A 19,787-nucleotide genomic window follows, 5' to 3' on the forward strand; every position below is an offset into this window, starting at 1 on the left:
ATATTTTCAGCAGCAATATCGAAAATGCAAGTTTTAAGTTATAAAACTGAAAACAGGAGTTCAGAATAACATGTTTAAATTAAAAAGAAATGCTGGAAATTTAGTAAAGTTTACAAAATCATGGTAAATTTACAAAGAAATCCTATACTCTGCCCAATTTATGTCCCTTACAATTTCTAGAAATTTGTTGAATATATCAATATTTTGCTCCTTCGAAAAAAAATGACAACTTTCTAGTTTAAAACACACAGGAATGCGACAGGGTTGCCGAAGTGGAGTATTCTAGAATTTACTGGGTTACCAGAAAAACAACCGTCCAAAAAGTGCTCCAAGAGAAAAATTGCCAATGGGGCCCTATACTCAAGCTGTACCGAACAGTCATTATTAAATTAGAAAAAAAAAATATTATTTTATTGTTCACTTTCAACCAAATATAAGCATTATTAAATATCATGGTTTACTACCCCAAAAGTGTTCAGGAAAGATGCAATAACACAGGTGCTGAGACATGAGCATTCCATAAGCCGAAAAAAAAGCAGTTCTACCTTCATTGCTATCATATCATATAATCTCATGCTCAGTTGAAGGAGTTTTTTTTTTCCGTATATACTTAATATATATCTTTATTATAATGCGACCACACTAACCATATGCAGTGCTAGTAACTGCCAATAGCTCGACACCATAGTCAAGCCATAAAAAAAAGCACCATAAGTACACTCTGTTGAAAAATGAACCGCCATTTTTCTGTATTTAATATCCCTCACTAATCACATATGAAGTTTGCTGCTTCAGTAATTATGTTTGACACATGCACAATTACATATGAGCCGCCATTACGAAATATCGCGGATCAAGTATCATGCGCATATTCACAAAGCTTACAGACCTTTTCTTATAGAGTCCACTCTGATTAGTTGAAAGATGATTGTAAGGGGTTGCTTCTTTCTGTTATTGGCGTCAGTTTCAAGTACGCCAAATAATTTTGTTATTAGTACTGACAAAGAAAATTAGAGATACTCTGCATTGTTACCGATTCGTTGAAAATTGTAATGGAGAAGTTAAATTTGCCTCAAAATTATTCATACAAAATTGTGAAAATTGATTTTCTGAGTGATATTTCTTATAGTGCCGGTTTTAGAATTGCTGAAGTAAGGGATGAAGAATCCGCTTCAGTGAGTGTAATCTTTTAATGATTTTGGAAGTTGGCTTTTTCAAAAGCCAGGAGGGGGATGCATTTCAGTAGCCATTTGTTATAAAAACATAAAATTTTTATTTAATAAAAAAGTAATCGTGTCCTATTTCATAATTTTTTTTATTTCAGTTATGGATTGATTCGTATTAAAAGCTGTCCAATGTAGTATGGAGAACAGCTCGCACTTTCAAATGTGCCGGCAAATACAGCATCTTTCGTACAGATTTTCGCTGCCAGCATAATACTGATTCTCGTAGACGTATAAAAAATGTGAAGATTTCCAAAAATACAAATTGCCAAGCAACTCTGAAAATTATAGGGCAAAGGTTCGTATAATGGCAGCTGTTGAATACATATTTTTTCAACTAGTTTATCATTCAGTTATAAGATCCTTATAATTAAGTATTGAATCTGTGCATTCTTGCTATCCCAGATGTATTCTACATTGTTTCAAAAAGATGCATTTTTTTCTAAAAGTTTTATGTTAATAAAAATCAATATAATATATATTCAAAGGATTTCATTCCTGCTGTAACAGTTTTTTGCTGCATTTTATAATGAAGCAGCAAAATAAAAGAATTTTTATTAGTGCAATTAAAGCCCTTCCAACACAAATTGGATCATTGGAGATACGAAGGCAAGAAGAATCAGCATAATTTTCAAAAATTCTTCCTTAGTCATAATTTGGATAGTTTGTTAATTAAAACATTCATATTATAATGCAGAAAATATCATTTTGAATGGGTAATTTTATTTACTTGCGTATTTATTCGTACTGTGTATCATATATCCTAGCTTTTGCAACATAGAAACTTCTGATTTGCGATAATAGCATACAAGGTATTTATGTTAATAAAAATCAATATAATGTATATTCAAAGGATAATTTCAGAGGTAAAATGGTTAGCATTATATGTTATAACTACTGCATCATTTTGCTGTCTAGGTTTTCGAGACATATTGGAAAATTCAAACATCACACTCAGTTTGGTAATAATGAATATATAAAGGAATTATAATTTATTTACTAAATAATATTGATTATATTATCTCCTAAGATTAATTATAGTAGAATGATTTAAAAAATAGTGAATCCATACTTAGTAAGTTCTATCTCGAAAGATGTTTTTAAGTAACTTGAATGTAAATTGTTAAAAATGTTTAACGGAGACTGGAATTAAATCATGAATAACAATTGTAAAAGGAATAAATTAAAAGCAAGAATTAAATTAAATGCAAGTAATCATTGTCATTGATCGGAAATTAGTTGACTTTTCAAGGGGAACAAAGCCAAATGTATTTTTCTTGGTACTCTTCATTTATTGGGGGACTGGATTCAGAAATGTGTGTGTATATATATATACATGCATAATATATGTAATATATACATGCATAATATATGCACACATGCGAGGATGAACAATATATCCATAAACACATGCATACATACATATATTTCTGAATCCGGCCCCAATAACAGATGAGTACCTTTTTCTCAATAACAGTAATATATATGCTAATGTTATTTTATTTGTATAGTAATATGTTGTTAATGTTACTTTATTTATAGCTATTTGGATAACCCTGATGAGACTGTAAAAGAGTTTTCATGTGTCATTGAATTACATAATGTGCACAATGATGCTGTAGACAGTGCTGCTGCATTAAGATTTAGAGATTTATCTGAATCAACGAAAGAGGAACTGAAACGTCTTTTTCGTCAAGGACACACTGCAGCAAGTGCTCGATGAAGCTTGGATATGGCATTCCAGATTAATGATGAGGAAAATTATGATAGATTAGTTTCTGATGCATCAATTTTTCCATCAGTATCTGTTATTAAGCATTTATTTAATGAATGAACAATGAATTTGCATCTTTGTATGGGGCAAAACATGGAAAGGATGTCATATCCGATTTGAAAGCTTTCTGCGATATTTATTCCATTGTTTCTGCTGGAAAAGTAAGTATGAAAACTGTAAATAATAATATTGCAGTTGCAATTTGTACGCCAATAATGCAGCCAACGGCCACACTTCTTCCTCAAGCGAAGGAATTAATTTTAGTAGATGCTTCAGGGCATATGGATGTTTTGAATCACCGTGTATATTTTTTTTATTTCACCAGCTGTTGTTGTTGGTGCACCAGTTGGATGTGTTATTACTGATGTTGAGAAGGAAGAAGTATTTAAAACAGGTATGATTGATTTATTTAATTATTACTAATACTTATTGTATTATTACAATCTGTAAAATGGATCAATTTCATTTCGAGTGACGATCATCCAGTGTTATCTTGCTGAATATATTCCATTCAGTAAAAAATAGCTGAAGTTATATTTTACTCAACAGCTCCCTATTTTTTTAGCTTTCTGAAAACCCATAACCGTCTATTTTGTTCTTTATGAAAACCAAAAAGGGCTCTGTAGTGAAAAAGCTAGCTTTAAAAAAAAATGTGGATATTGTCTTTGGAAGGCGCTGCGATCACCGAGGCAAGCGGCTGCACGTTCCCAGCGCTCCGTAAAAAAAGTGAAAAAAACTCCTTTCCCCTTGGTGATTATCAATTAAATTACTTTGAAATAGTGTTTTTTCTACAAAACCTATATGTTTCCAAAGAATTCCCGCTCCGATGTTGACGAGAATAAAACAGCGGACAATGTGAGGACGAAAGCCTGGAATTTTAAGATAAGTACTTTTCTTTCATCTAAACTAAATCAAATTTCTATAAGTGCCTTTAAATAAATAAATTTTAACTTTTCATCAGTTTTTAGCATTGAAAAATACTTGAAATTGCTCATTGCTTATGGCTTCCTTTGTGAATCAATTCCAAACAGACGCCAATATTATCAGTTCACGTCTGTCACCACTTACAGAGCCCCCTTATCTTGTTTGAGGATTCTCGTGAGACAGAAATTTGGGAACTCAGGGCATCGCACTATTTCCCTCTCGGATCTTCTGGATTCTCTTTTTTTTTAGATCGCTTAAATGTTGTTGCGTGCGTACGGGTTCATTACGAAATGAATGCCCAAGTCCGATGAAAAATGAAAAAAAAAATATTATTATCACAAGAAATATGCTTAAATTTCCACAAATTATCGTGCAGTATTACAATATCTCACAGTAGTTATCTTTTAACTACTCAAATGTTCAATAGAACTTAATTCCAAAACAGCTAAAGAAAGCTAATCCGCGAATTTGCTACAATCAACAAGAGCAGTTTTACAACAACAAACAAAGTAATTACTACGAACTGAGAGGTTTTCCTCCTTTTATAAGATTTTAAAAATCGGGTGCTAGAATTTTCTAGTGCTTTCTCGAAATCAAAAAGAGATATTTATTAAATGTTTAATGCACGCGCTCTTGTATTTTCAATTTTCCGGCTTAGCTTTCTTTTAATATTCGTCACGCGCTGCAATGCGCGAGAAATAAAACCATTTAATTTATAATTGAACTAACATTAGCTTTTTAAATACCAAATTCGTAACACTGCCCCCTTCCCAAGGACTGCACGTCCCGGGCAGTACAATCCCTGGACAGGAAGCCAAACTTACAACTAAAGGTATAAATGCAATAATAAGCATTACATTACAATAATAAACAACATAAACAATAAATGCAATAAATAAAGGACCATGGTCTTACACTATTTACAATTATTTACATTACGTACTATGACCATAGTAATGAGCTAACCTGTCGTAATGAACGACTTTAGGTTTAGAGTTCGAAGACTTACGAATACAAACCACGACGTCATTCAGCCTGTTTAGGACTGTGTACGGGCCATCCCAAGGTGACTGTAATTTCGGACAAAGTCCTTTCCGTCGAGTCGGATTCCACAACCACACCTTGTCTCCTTCGTGGAATTGATGTTCAGTAGCTCTTGTGTCGTATCGGGTCTTCATCTTTTCCGTCGCCAAGTTGACTCGCTCTCGTGCAAAGTTGTGCATCACTTCAAACCGGGCCTGGAGATCTTGAATATATTCCTCAGACGATGAAGGAGCATCCGGAGGGCGGCCAAACAATAGATCACAAGGCAGACGAAGATCACGACCGAAGAGCATCTGTGATGGAGAATAGCCGGTAGTCTCGTGGACAGCACTGCGGTAAGCCAGTAAAAAGAGTGGTAATTTCTTGTCCCAGTTCTGTTGGTTTCTGGAAACCACTAATGAGAGGTTATTAAGGATGGCTCGATTGAACCTCTCTACCATGCCGTCCGACTGGGGATGCAATGGCGTCGTTTGAGTTTTTTCAATGCCGAGTAGTTTGCATAGTTCTTTGATTACTGCCGAGGCAAAATTAATTCCCTCATCGGAATGTAACTGAAGAGGCACTCCGAACCTGGAAATCCAGTGCTGTATCATTACCTCAGCTACTGTGACAGCCTCTTGATCAGGAATAGGATAAGCTTCAGGCCACTTGGTGAAGTAATCAATGACAACGAGTATGTATTTGTTGCCACCAGCAGTTCGTGACAGAGGTCCCAGGATGTCAAAGGCGATACGTTCAAAAGGCGCCCCTACGTTGTAACGTTGCAGCTTGCCACGGCTGCGTCTCCTCTTTCCTTTCCGACCTGCACAGGCATCGCAAATCGGCACCATTTTTGCACGTCATCCTTTGCATTATTCCAGTAATCACGTCATCCTTTGCATTCACGAACTCTCTGCAAGGTCTTCATTATTCCAAAGTGACCTCCTGTAAGGCTGTTATGTAATTCTTTAAGGACATCAGAAATTCGGGATCTCGGAAGTATAAGTTGCCATCGGAACGTCTTCCCATCATCCCATTCGAATTTCCGGTATAAGACTCCGTTTCGAATGTGAAGTGAATCCCAGAGTGCCCAATATTGTTTGGTTGTAGGACTACAGATAGAAATATCCTGCCAGGTAGGTTTTCTGTTTAATGACTCCATTAAATCAGTTATGGGTTTAATGTCGCGGTCTTCCAGCTGGTCTTTCCTGACTTCATCATCACTCCACGGTTCTCGATCAGCACATGTTGATGTAGTAATTTGTCTTACGACCGGAGTCAGCAGCTTGTATTTCGCTTCCACCCTGGAACAATATCGGCAGCTTTCTGGGTAAGATCTTCTAGACAGGGCGTCGGCGTTCCCGTCTGATGATCCCTTACGATGACGGATAGTGATGTCATATTCTTGGAGTCTCTGTATCCACCTGGCTATTTGACCCTCAGGATTCTTGAAATTTAAGAGCCAGGCCAATGAGGCATGGTCCGTGCGGAGGAGGAATTTTCTGCTGTATACATAGTGATGGAACTGTTCTACAGCTTTGACTATGGCGAGCAACTCTTTCCTGGTGACACAGTAATTCCTCTCCGGTTTAGACAGGCACTTGCTCCAGTACGCCACTACACGTTCTTGGCCGTCTATTTCTTGGGACAAAACAGCACCGACACTTTCATTGCTCGCGTCGGTGTCGGGAATAAATGGTCGGTCGAGCTGAGAATACGTCAGGATTGGAGCGGATGTTAAAGCTTCCTTTAAGTTGTTAAATACATCCTCGCATTCTTTTGTCCACAAGAACCTTTGCTTGCTCTCTGTCAGCTTGTTAAGGGGTCTTGCGATGGAAGAAAAGTCCTTCACGAATCTCCTATAGTAGGTGCAAAGCCCTAGGAAGCTTCTCAGCTGATAGACATTTTTGGGACGTTTCCAGGATTTAACCGCTGATACCTTTTCACGATCCGTGCTCACACCTTCTGCAGAGATGACATGTCCCAGGTAAGTCACTTCCTTTCGGAAGAATTTGCATTTAGTGGGACTCAGCTTCAGATTGGCTTCTTTCACTTTCTGAAGCACCTTCCTAAGATTTTCTAAATCTTCTTCAAAACTCTTTCCGATGATGATGATGTTGTCCAGGTATATCAGGCAGGCTTCGTAGGAAATGCCTTTCAAAACAGTCTCCATAAGACGTTCGAATATTGCCGGCGATTACACAGTCCAAACGGCATCACTTTGAATTGCCAAAGCCCTTGTCCCGTAGTAAATGCCGTCTTTTCTCGGTCTTCATGCTGTATTTCTACCTGCCGGTACCCACTCTTTAAATTTGAGAACCACTTGCTTCCAGAAAGAGTGTCTAGAATGTCGTCAATTCTAGGAAGAGGTAACTGTCTTTCCTCGTAACTTCATTCAACCGGCGATAGTTGACGTAAAATCTTGTCGAGCCGTCTTTCTTTCTGACGAGAACGATGGGAGATGCCCATGGACTCGCTGAAGGCTCGATGACATCGCCTTCTTCCATATCCTTTAATAGTGTTTGCACCTCTTCCTGTTTAGCAAACGCTAGAAGTCATGGATGTTGCTTGATCGAGGGATGATCGCCGGTATCTAATATGCGTTGTGTCAAACTAGTTCGACCCACGTCAGAAGACGAGCGGGAAAAAAAACTTGAAGATCTTTAATGAAGCGATCGGCAGCATTCTTCTCTTCATCGTTTAATTGCGCATTCTGAAGTAACTCTGATGTAATGTTTTCTGAAGACACGGATTCTTGGATTTTACTCATTCTTTCAACGGTGGTTACTGGAGTACATGCTGCAACCACTTCACCTTTCTTAATAATTCTCACCTTCTCAGTTACATTGGCGACTCTCACCGGGATAACCGTTCTGGATAGGTCGACGAGTGTTGAGGCTAGTAGTATTCCTTTTGGGCTATTACAGTTATTGGGATATTCTATGATGCCGTAGCGGAAATTTCTGTTTTCGGCTATGGATCCAGGAAGTAAAATTTCTGTTCTTGCCGGTATTGTGATATTGTCTTGTGCTATGATTTTATGGACAGATTTAACTTCTTCATCATTAACTTCAAATAACGCTATGTCCTCAGATCTAGAATTCAATTCGTTATTCTTAAAGTCCAAGAAAAAATTGTATTTGCTTAGAAAGTCCAATCCGAGTATGCAAGAATCAGTGATCTCTGCTACATAGGCCGTGTGATGGTAAGCGGCACTTCCAAACGTGATGTTAACGTTCACTTTTCCATCGATGTCGATCTTCTCACCGGACACAGTCGGGAGGGTAACACAGGGCGGCGTCCAGATAAATTTGTTTCCCAATTGTTGAGCTAAATCTTTTCGGATGATGGTGACGTTGGCTCCTGTATCTATCGTCATATTGCAGGGAACTCCATTAATATGTCCTATTATGAAAAGTCTATTACTGCCGCCTCTCATTGCAGAAATCTGAAGCGCTTTAAACTGGGGCTTTTCATTATCTGGCAACCTCCGCCCCGCGAGATGGCCACTAATTAGTTTCCCTGCTGTTTGTTATGAGCGGTCTTAGCATCCGTTTCCTGGGGTGCTCTGCAGTTTCGTCGTATGTGTCCTTCAGCACCGCAGTTCCAGCACTTTACGGTCGGTTTCTTGTCACCAATATTCTGTGTCAAGGCGTTAAGTTGTCTAGTTAAATCGTCTAGACGAGCAGTGATTTGATCCCCTGGCTCCTGGACTTCAGCAGCTCTGGCTGGATGGCGGTCTCGACAGTTGGCTTGCTGGGTTGCCTCAAATTTCATGGCGTACGCTAAAGCGCTTTTCAGATCTTTAACATCCGCCATTCGCAGTGCTTTCTGTATTTCAGGGTCCCGGATGCCATCAATGAAATATTGCAGCGAGAGGATTTCTCTTGGTTCTGTCGGACACTCCGCAAAGGCATGATGTGAGAGCCTTTCAACATCCGTGGCGAGCTCCTGAATTGTTTCGGTAGGCTTCTGTTGACGGGATTTTAGTTGAAGCCTGCTGTAGTCTTTCAAACACTTTTCGCCAAAGCGCAGCTCCAATGCTCCAGAGAGAGCTTCTAGTCTCTGGTTTTCGGGAAGCGTCTTCAGGATATCCGCTGCGTCTGCTCTCAGAGCAGCGGCGAGATGACAGGCCTTAGCTTTGGAATCCCATCCATTTGCATCCTCAACTATAGAAAATTGGGTCTTATACACTTGCCAGGATGTCTACCCATCATATGTGGATAGCTTCAGAGATGGACGAGCAGGCATCGGTCAGAATTTAGAATCATCACTCCCGCTCCCTGCCGTCGCTACGAATTTCTTTAAAGTATCTATGTCTTTGGCAACTGTAGAAACTTTCTCATGAATTTGTTGTTCGATTTATTGTTTAACGGAACAAACTCTTCCTTCTATTTCTTCTTTGACTGAATCAACTCAACCTATCTGTTGTTCCATGGCCGAAACTCTGTCTTCTATTTGCGCTTTCACAGAAGAAACGTTTCCTTCAATTTGTCCAACTTTAATTTCGACCGCGTCTATTCTGCCTTCCTTAGCCTCAAATTTATTTTCTATTACGCAGGTAATTTCTCTTTTCATTTCGTCCTGACCTGCTTTCATCAAGTCTTTAAGAGTTTAATCTCTTCTTTAACGGATTCCTGGCACAATTTCATTTCTTCCTTAACGGATATTTGACCAGCATCCATTTTTTTCTTTAATTTCTTCTTTAAAAGATGTTTCCTAGCTTCCATCTTTTCTTGGAACGCAGCAAAAGTAGTAATGAGCTGTCTCAATTGTTCTTCCATCCCTCTTGTTATTGGCATTCAAATCTCACTTCTGACACCAAAAATTATTGCGTGCTTACGGGTTCGTTACGAAATGAATGCACAAGTCCGATGAAAAATGAAAAGAAAAATTATTATTATCACAAGAAATATGCTTAAATTTCCAAAAATTATCGTGCAGTATTACAATATCTCACAGTAGTTATCTTTTAACTACTCAAATGTTCAATAGAACTTAATTCCAAAACAGCTAAAGAAAGCTAATCCGAGAATTCGCTACAATCAACAAGAGTAGTTTTCTAAACAACAACAAACTAAGTAATTACTACGAACTTATTTATTTATTTATTTCTGATTCACCTCAGGTATACAACTACTTTGAGTTTTGACCTGTACAATCTGTGCAGCCTATAAAGGCCATTCACGGTTTTTAGTACATTAAGGTGCTACTGCACCTGGCCCAGGGGCGTGACATTAGAACAAGGTGCAATCATTCCGTGGCGAAGTCAAGCTGAATATACGAAAATTGGGAAATTAGTACTTGGAAAACAAAATCATCCAGCATTCAAGTCCTTGCATGATGCATTCGGTCAGGATAGTAGCGTAAGGTTACTGAGATAGGGTGCGCAGTCCAGCAGGTAATCAGGAGTAGAACCACAGCAGTGGGCGTGGTGAGATCATACTACGAACTGAGAGGTTTTCCTCCTTTTATAAGATTTTAAAAATCGCGTGCTAGAATTTTCTAGTACTTTCTCGAAATCAAAAAGAGATATTTATTAAATGTTTAATGCACGCGCTCTTTTATTTTCAATTTTTCGGCTTAGCTTTCTTTTAATATTCGTCACGCGCTGCACTGCGCGGGAAATAAAACCATTTAATTTATAATTGAACTAACATTAGCTTTTTAAATACCAAATTCGTAACAATATATTTTCGCCTTTAAATAATATTATACCTCACCGATTTTTTCTCATACTGTTCCTTGCTATCTGTTAAATGTCCCTATGTAAGGGATAGTTTATTCTTCACTGCCTTAAATAAATTCTTAGAACTATGAGCTTATATAAATAACAGTGGGCCTGATTGTGTTATACTAGCATTAATTAACTAGTAATAAATTATGATAGTAAAATAATTAATCTCGTAATAAATTGTGATAGTTAAATTAATAAATACTATGTTTAATTTGTGTTTTTAATACATATACTCCGTAATTTACACACACACACATATATATCTCACTCTTTTTTTTTTGTTTGTTTTTTTTTTCCTTTTTGTGTGTATGTTTGTGTGTGTGTGCGGTTGTGGTCTTGTATTGTATATGGTTCTATGTTGTTTGTCTGCTGCTGCTTTTTGAAAAATGTATGAAAATGTTGGGAACGAAAATAGTATAAGTTACTTTAGTTAAATTAATATATACTTTTTGATGACTTTTGTTGATATCTCAGGATGCAAGCATACATATTACTTTGTATTCCATGCTAAATACCTTGATACGAAACATTTTAACGCCGTCAATATCTTTTTTTCCTAGTAACACATCTATTCACCATTCACCATTACCAAACACACTCACCACACTCACACACACCTGTGAGACACTATTTATTGTAAATGAAGACAAATTCTTCTTCTTTTAACTACACTCATGGACACAATCGTATTTTAGGATGTTTTCTACTTCTTTTCCCTTTCTTTGTATAGGCGGCCCTTTTTTTCCCCCCTCTATTATTTTTGGACCATTTATTTTAAATTTTATTTTGTCCCATCTTTTCTTCCTGGCCTTTCGAACTCGTACAAGATGTACGAAGTTCCTTTTTACTCTCCTCAAATACGAAATTGCCCCTCTTTCTATATACCTTTCCTTCGCACCTATACTTGATTTTTCTCCCATCGGTGCAGAAAGACTTACCGGGTGCAAAACAAGACATCTGTCTACTTTGTCTGTCTGTCAGGGCTCTGTAGTGGAATCGAGTTTTACAGAATTCCGCAAATCGGAACCCGGAAGTGTGTTTTACGTCATCACCGGATATGTACCTTTGATATCTCCGTTGGCAACAAAGCTTGGCGAGCATTTGGCGTTATTTCTTTCCCGTAAAATTTCCGCGAGGTCAAGAATTGGCGCTAATTTAGTTCACGTGTTAATTAGCGGGTGTGAGGTGTGTATTTTTTTGCGCCATTTTTCTCGCTTTGCTTCAGCTATTTACCTTCTTTTTTTCTATTAATAATTATTTGTATTTTGTTATATTTATGATTAGTGTTTGATTTTCATTTAATTTATAGTTGCATTTTATTTACAGCATATATAATTATTGATCTGTGTTTCGATTTGTAGTTGTTTGTTTTGCCGATATGCAACCAAAAAAGATGAAATTACTTATAATTGGAGATTCAATGGTTAAATATTTGGATGAATATTTATCGGCAAATCTTCTGAATTATGAAGTAGATTTACATTCTTTTCCTGGTGCAATGATAGAAAGGTTAACACGTAAGATATCCTTTTTGGACAATCGATACCATTTGATTTTGGTACACGTTAGTACCAACAATTCGAATGACAGTGTTGAAGATATTCTTAAAGAGTACGATTGCCTCTTTAAGGATATTAAACGTTTGAACCCGAATATCAATGTTATCATTTCAGATACCCTACCACGTGGTGAAGATTTTTTCACAACTTTAAATCAGCGAGTAGCAGCTTTGAACCGTTTACAGGTAATTAATAGAAAGATTGTAGAAATTAATTCTCAACTTGAAAAGTACTGCAAAAATCGAGAAGCGTTTTTATTTGCAGGAGCTCATTTTGGAGCTAAGTTATTGGCTAGGGATGGATTACATCTAAACCGTCTGGGGAACAAGAAACTTGCGGCAGTTTTCCTGGATAATATCAAGATTGTTTTGACTTCAAAGCCAGTTACTACAAAGATAAGTCCTTTTGTATTGCCTTGTGTTTCATTTACTACATTGGATTTTCCACCTCTGAGTGATTCTTTTGTTTCTGCAAGCCCTTCTTATCCTCTCTATTCAACTGTTTTAAAGCATGGTTGTGCTGTAGATGCTACTAAGAAGGCTAATTCTGATTTGAGAAATGCTGCTAAAGTTGCTTCTGGCTCTCGGCTGAAGAGTGTTGCTATTTCTGGTGCTGGATCTCGTTTTAAATGTGTTATCCATGGTGGTGACTCTCATTCAAAGAATGCTGTTAACCGCACAGATGATTTTAGTTTGCATCTGAAAAATGATACTACCCCTGGCTCACATCCGAAAAACGTTGCCAACCCAGATGCTAGCTCTCGGTCTCTGCATTGCTGGCCATGGTGGTGGATCTCGCTCAAGGAACGCTTCTGTCCGTAGAACTGGTTCTGGTTTGCATGTAAGGAATGGAACTAAACCTAGATGTCATCCTAGAAATGTTGCCATATGTAGTGTTGGCTCTCATTTTAAGTATGTCAATGGTTTTGGTTCACATCCAAGGAATGCTGCCGTCCCTCGTTCTGGTTCTGATTTGCGTCCAAAGAACGTTGCTACCCCTGGCCTAAGTCCTGAGAATGTTGTCATTCCCGGTGTTGTTGTCATTCTAGACTTGTTGGTGTCCGTGGTACTGGCTGTCATCCGAAGAATGCTGCTTCTGGTTTGCATTCAAGGAATAACGTCACTCCCAGCCCCTGTCATAGAAATGATATCCTTGCTGATGTTGACTCCTCCAGGCGTGTTGCAGTCCATGGTTCTGGCCGTTTTCTGAGTAGCAGTGCTAGTTCTACTGTTAATTCTTCTACGAACACTACTGTCCCAATTGCTAGTTTTCAGAAGAAAACAATTCGTGCTTTTGGTGATGGTTTGTGTCCAAGGAGGGATTTGACTGTTAGTGGCGGTTTGCATCTTAAGAATGCAGCTTCAGCTTTTTTGTGCCTAAGAAGTGTAATGGCCTACATGGGATCATCACTAAAGAATGCAGTCACTGCTGCTGGTTGTAGAGTACAGCAGGCAAGTGCTGTTTCTTTCAGTGATTGTTATCCATTGTATTGTGCTTCTGTTAGTGGCAAAAGGAGTTTAAAAAATGATTCAACAAATTTTGATATTTCACAACCTAAATTGAGTACAACAAAAGATGATTTTTACTCTGACTTTGCCTCTAGTTATGCTTTGCAGCAAAAGAAAATTTCTGTGACCAGAAAAAGCACTTCTTGTAGTTCAGGCCTAAGCTTCTTTCACTTTAATAAATTTTGTTTACTAAAAGATCATGTAGAAAGCAGTGAAATTAATTGTCAAGTGAGGAAAAATAAGTCTATGTGTCCTATTCTGACTGGAGGGGGGTCCGAAATTGACTGTAATGCACCATCGCTTTATCCTAGAAAATGTGATATTTGTAAAAAAAACTATAAAACTAAAAATTCTTTTAATAATCATAAAAAAATTGCAAAGAAAAACTTGAAACTGAAAATTTTAAACTTTCAATAACTTCTCCTCAGAGTAATATTGCTATAAACATTGATAATGCATTAATGATAAAATAGAAATGGCTTATCTTCGTGTGAATATACTTGAATAATGTGAAATATGCTTGAAAACTTATAAATCGAAGAATTCATTTTATAACCAAAAAAAAAAAAAAAATGTTCAAATGAACAAGTAACTGATTTAAAACAAAATTTTTCATCTGTTTACCCTCGGAAATGTCTAAATTGTGATAACTGTTATCCTTGCAAATTATCATTTTTTAAACATAAGAAATTTTGCACAGAAGTTAATAAATTGTATGTATGCTTCATACCTGATTGCCATAAGTCTTTTACATATGTTTTAAATTTTAATAAGCATTTAGCAGATGAACATAATTTAAATAACTTAAAAGAATATTCATTTGAAACAATGAGTTATTTTCAAGATTGGCTAGAACTGGAAGGAACCTCGACATTTACTTCATTCAGAAAGTTTTCTAAAGTAACGAAAAATTCTAAAACTTATCATTATTATTGTTGTCAGTTTACCACGCAAGGTTATTCTGATTTTGAAAATTATTTTGATAATTTAAATAACTTAAAGGAATATTCATTTGAAACAATGAGTTATTTTCAAGATTGGCTAGAACTGGAAGGAACCTCGACATTTACTTCATTCAGAAAGTTTTCTAAAGTAACGAAAAATTCTAAAACTTATCATTATTATTGTTGACAGTTTACCACGCAAGGTTATTCTGATTTTGAAAAAAAAAAAACTAGTCGGAAAAATGAAAAAGGTACAATTTCAAAAAGTGTATGTTGTCCAGTCAGAATATGGGCTTGTGAAGAAATGAATAAAATCTCTGTTTTTTACTTTTCTAAACATAATCATGAGCAAAAGTTTGAAAATTGTAAATATCAGCCATTGAAACAAAGTACGCGGTGTTTGATAAAAGCAAATTTACGTTTATCTGTGCCTCCACAAAATATAAGGGATATCTTACAAGATGGATCGGGAAATCGCGAGAATAGAAATAATTTCCCTGTAAAGGAAAGCTTTGTCTCCCGTAAAACTATTTCTGCTTATTCTAGATATTTAAACAATTCATTGCGTCCACGTAGTGATGCAGTTTCTGTTAATTCAATCATTGAAACTTTAAAATGTGAAGCATACAATCCTGTGTTATTATATAAGCCTTAGAATAATTCAACTTTGTACGGTCCAACTGATCTAGATAATCGTCCAAAATATAAAGTATCGTTTGCTCTTGGTCTTCAGACGCGTGAACAGAAAGAAATGATGATAAAAGGTTATACAGAGATTTTATGTACGATTCTACACATAAGATTAACCAGTATGATTTTTACCTTCTTAATCTTATAGTACCTGATGAATTTGGTTGTGGCTATCCAGTTGCTCATTTTATTACTAATTTTCTAGATGCTGACACTCTTTGTTTATTTATCTTTCTCAATTGTCAGAAGTGTAGAAATTAAAATATCTAGTTTAAAGTGTCGTGTACCAAATTTATATGTAACCTGCGTAATGACAGATGATGTCAAAGTTACATATCCTGCATTTTCAAAGGTTTTTGGCCAAGCATCTTTTATGTTCGTGGCACGTACGCCAAAGTTGGTTCAAACAACTAAATTCTAAAGTGGTAGATAAGGAAGTGCGACAAAAAATGCTACGAGAATTAACAAAAATATTACATGAAAGAAACCCGATCCCTTTTCATGATCAAATAAGTAAGTTTTTGAATGACTATTCTAGGAAAAGTAGAGATTTTATTGAATATTTTTCTGAAAATTATAAAAATAGATTAGAGGAATGGGCTTTGTGTTATCGGAACTTTCCACATGCATTTACTGATACTAACATGTACTGTGAATCTTTTCACAATCAGTTGAAAACTGTTTATTTTAAACGGAGACATAATAGACGATTAGATATTTTAATTTCTACACTTCTGACAATTGAGAAAGATAAATATTTAAATCATACCTATAAATTATACACTAATATATCTCCCAGAAATTCCATTTCTTGTTTAAGTAGGCATCAGAGAGGACTAAAAATTAGAGACAGTGATGTAAATAAATGCTCTACTTCTTGGACTGTTTGTTCCCGACAAAAACAAAATATATACTGTGCAGCGTCTTTTTGAAATTTGCCCGTGTCAGGATTTTTGCTTTTATAGATGCCCTAAAGTATCATGTGTCTCATTGTGTAGTCACTTATATCACTGCAATTGCTTAGATAAATTGCTGTGCAAACATATACATAAAGTGCATTCATTCCTTAATAGACAAAATGATTGTATGTTTAATCCCTCGGGGATTAATCTTGAATCGAATCAGAAATGCAATTAAAATATGAAATCAATAAATGTGTATTCTGTTAATCATTACAATCCACAAAGTACTGAACAGAAAGTAAATGCATGTGAAAAGCTTGTAGAAGAATTACTGCAATTAATAAGACAACCAAAAGTCCAAAATGTCATGTTAAAGTGAGTTCATACAACATTAAATTCATTAGTTTAAGAATGTAGAGGAATTTTAAACTCGAATGAAAATTCAAGAGCAGTTTCAAGTGAATCATGTCCAGTTGCTCCAAATCAAAAACTTAACCCACAATTGTTTAAAACTTCTAAAAAGAGAAAATTACAGAAACGTCAGCAGAATAAGAATCAAGATTTTAATGATAATGTAGATGACTCAGAAATAAATGAATGTGTGGAAAAGAAAATTAAACTTAAAGCCATAGCATTTGATTTAAATGACAGTGATAAATATTTATGTGATTTAACCAGAGTTGATCAAAATAAATCATTTTACCTTTCATTAAAGTCTAGCGAAGATATTTCTGAAAGAATTTTATAAATTGGCTGCTATAGTATCAATCGTATTGCTTTAAAGTCTTTAGATTCTTATATCAGTACAAGTGAAGAATTTTTTATAAAATCGGTTTGTACAGATTTTGTTAGGGGGTGGTTATTTGATGTAATCATAAATGCATTTTTATACAAAATTTTAGAAAGTGATGATAAATATACTTTTGCTGATTCCTCGATTATCCAGCTTATCTTATCTGATGCATTATCACTTAAAAATGTTTTTCCTGTTTCTTTGAAATCTTTCAAATATTTATTGATTCCTGCTTGCATTGATTCTCATTGGGTTCTGATCATAGCAGATTTAAAGAAAAATACCTTTTATTTATATAACTCGTTAATAAATTCATGCAATCCAAAATACATAACTAATAAATGGTCTAATGTAATTAACAGTAAGTTAAAAATTAACAGTTCATGGGATATTCAGTGTCCACCGCATGCTTTACAAAATGATGAAAGCAGTTGTGGTGTCTTCATCTGTTATTATTCATTTCAACATGTAAATAAATTAGCCTTAAATCTTCCTTTAGATACCCTTCAATTTAGAAAATTTATTTATGATATTTTAACTGAGAATGTTCCACCTTGTACACAGGAAACGATAAATGTATCTTCAGCAGAGCAAAACTTTTCAGTAAATGTTAGAATGAATAAAGATTTAACCAAATCATGTTTAAAAATATATGATATTGAAATTACACCATATATGTTAAAATCTATAGATCCTTTTATAAGTAATGAAGAAGAACACTTGTTTAAATCTGTATCTTCATGTTTTCGAAAAGGATGGCTCTATAATACTATAATTGATGATTTTTTATTTAAAATATTAAACAGTTATGAAGATTTTGCCTTTGTTAAGTCTAATTTACAAATTCCTAAACCAAATTTTTGTATTAAAGATCCATTACTAACAAGATTGAAATCATCGAAATTATTTTTTATCCCTGCAAATTTAAATTGTCATTGGATATTAATAATAGTAAATATTCCAGATATGGTTTTTGAATTTTATGATCCACAAAATAAATCATGTGGGCAAGAGTATCGAATTTTAATCCATACATGGTGTGAGGTTTTGGCTAAAATATTTGCTACTAGCACTAAATGGAAAATAATTTGTCCTTCACATATTTTGCAAACTGATAATATGAGCTGTGGTGTTTTAGTATGCTACTATGCTTATCAGAGGATTAAAAATGAAAGTTTAAATACGCCAGTTAATATAACTGAATTCCGGAAATTGATATACGAGCATATAATTTTAAGTGATTGATATATTTAAAGAAATTTAAATTAAGAAAAGTTTTTCAGGGCAGCATTCCATTCCTTTGGTAATGCTTGAAAAATATAAAGTATAATGGACAAATATTTTGCAATTCATCTGTTGCCATACAGTTTCTATAAAAACACTTTTTTTGAGTTTGCTTTATTTTGTAATGATGTTATATGGCTAATAAACAAATAAAAATGCTTATGTTTGTATGTAACTTGGTAGTATAAGAGAAAATTGTTAACGTAGGCAACAATGAACCCTTTTGGCCAGGGTGATACCCCCAATTGTGGATAATAGAGAATAGTTCATTTTATGTTAACAATGCATTCTCGGGAACCTACATGCCAAAATTTTCTCTTATTTTTAAAGAGGAATCAGAGAATTTGTACTTAACACTTCATCCCATTGACTGTGAAGGATTTCCTCAGGAATGATTGGTGGTTCTGTACCAATTTTCACGTCCAATTGGATAGTATGCAAGTACTGCAAATTTTTCTGTTCATAAATAATCTCATAACATATCTAATCATTTTAAATATTTCAGGCTTATGTTTGCAAAATGAATAGTGCATTGTTTTCAGTGATCTTCGCTGTTTCACAATTGAATTTAGTCTTCTTTATTTTTCAGTAAACGTGTAATGTTGGACGTTTCCAACCTGCACGCAACAATAGTGATCACTGCTAAGAACTGGAAAGTAGACAAAGTCTTGAGAAGGGTTTAAATCCCTTTTTATCCAACTTAGAAATTACAAATGCGTGCTCTTGACGCTCACAAACTACGCCGACCCGGCGGTAAAATAAGAATAAGAAACTAAGAAAAGAATAGTAACAAGTGACTAACTACGAGGCTCTCTAAACGTAACTAACCTCACCGCGTTCTAAAATACCGCTGATAATTCAGCAAACTTCTGAATATTACGTTGAAAGATTAACAATCTGCCGAGGCAAGCACACAGGCCGAAACGCGTGGTTCTTCAATTTCTAACTAGCCACCTCCACGCTCGTGAAGCAAGAAAGCACACTTTCGAACTCGTTTCCCTTCTATTTAACTCAGATTACTTCCGCTGACAATTTGAATCCTTGCGCGTTCTACTAAAATTTACATACTCTGGCATTGGCAATTGCAGGGGAAAGTAAGGCTTAACAGGAAAGATAGTTTAAACTTAAAATAAATGTTAGTTAAAATAAATATAAACTCTACATTTGCCGCTGCCAGAATTTGGTAAACTTGGAAGCAGGTTCTAGAAACGACCTGTTGAAAAGTTTCCACAATTCTGAACTCAATTTTAAGAGCCTCGTTTACATAAAAAAAATCTGTTATATCACAAAAGGTAGAATACATTTCTGTAGATACTTATTTAATTCTCTCTTCTTACAGCAACCTTTTCTGCACTTCAGCCATCAATCTGTTCTCTTTCTTCCAGCATCTGGAAGGAATAAGTATCAGTATTAATTCAGAAGTCAA

General features: G+C 35.5%; 1 protein-coding gene across 1 annotated transcript; it reads left to right on the plus strand.

Moving 5' to 3' along the window:
* Window positions 1-1,052: 1,052 nt before the first annotated feature.
* On the plus strand, window positions 1,053-3,946 carry LOC118200132 (uncharacterized). Its single transcript, XM_035372061.2, has 3 exons — window positions 1,053-1,175; window positions 1,349-1,521; window positions 2,766-3,946. The coding sequence occupies exons 1-3, from the start codon at window positions 1,053-1,055 to the stop codon at window positions 2,944-2,946; spliced, it is 477 nt and encodes a 158-aa protein (XP_035227952.2). The 3' UTR covers window positions 2,947-3,946.
* Window positions 3,947-19,787: the final 15,841 nt, after the last annotated feature.

Source organism: Stegodyphus dumicola, chromosome 1, assembly GCF_044657685.1.
Source record: "Stegodyphus dumicola isolate Sdum_Otavi_A_Nest chromosome 1, ASM4465768v1".
In the NCBI taxonomy this organism is placed as follows: Eukaryota; Metazoa; Arthropoda; class Arachnida; order Araneae; family Eresidae; genus Stegodyphus; species Stegodyphus dumicola.

What these genes read in the sequence shown, in the direction of transcription:
- LOC118200132 (XM_035372061.2), top strand. Translation starts at nt 1,053, where the DNA reads ATGGAGAAGTTAAATTTGCCTCAAAATTATTCATACAAAATTGTGAAA. An exon ending in GGGATGAAGAATCCGCTTCA is followed by an intron (nt 1,176 to 1,348) that starts GTGAGTGTAATC and finishes TCGTATTAAAAG; the next exon opens with CTGTCCAATGTAGTATGGAG. An exon ending in CTGAAAATTATAGGGCAAAG is followed by an intron (nt 1,522 to 2,765) that starts GTTCGTATAATG and finishes CTTTATTTATAG; the next exon opens with CTATTTGGATAACCCTGATG.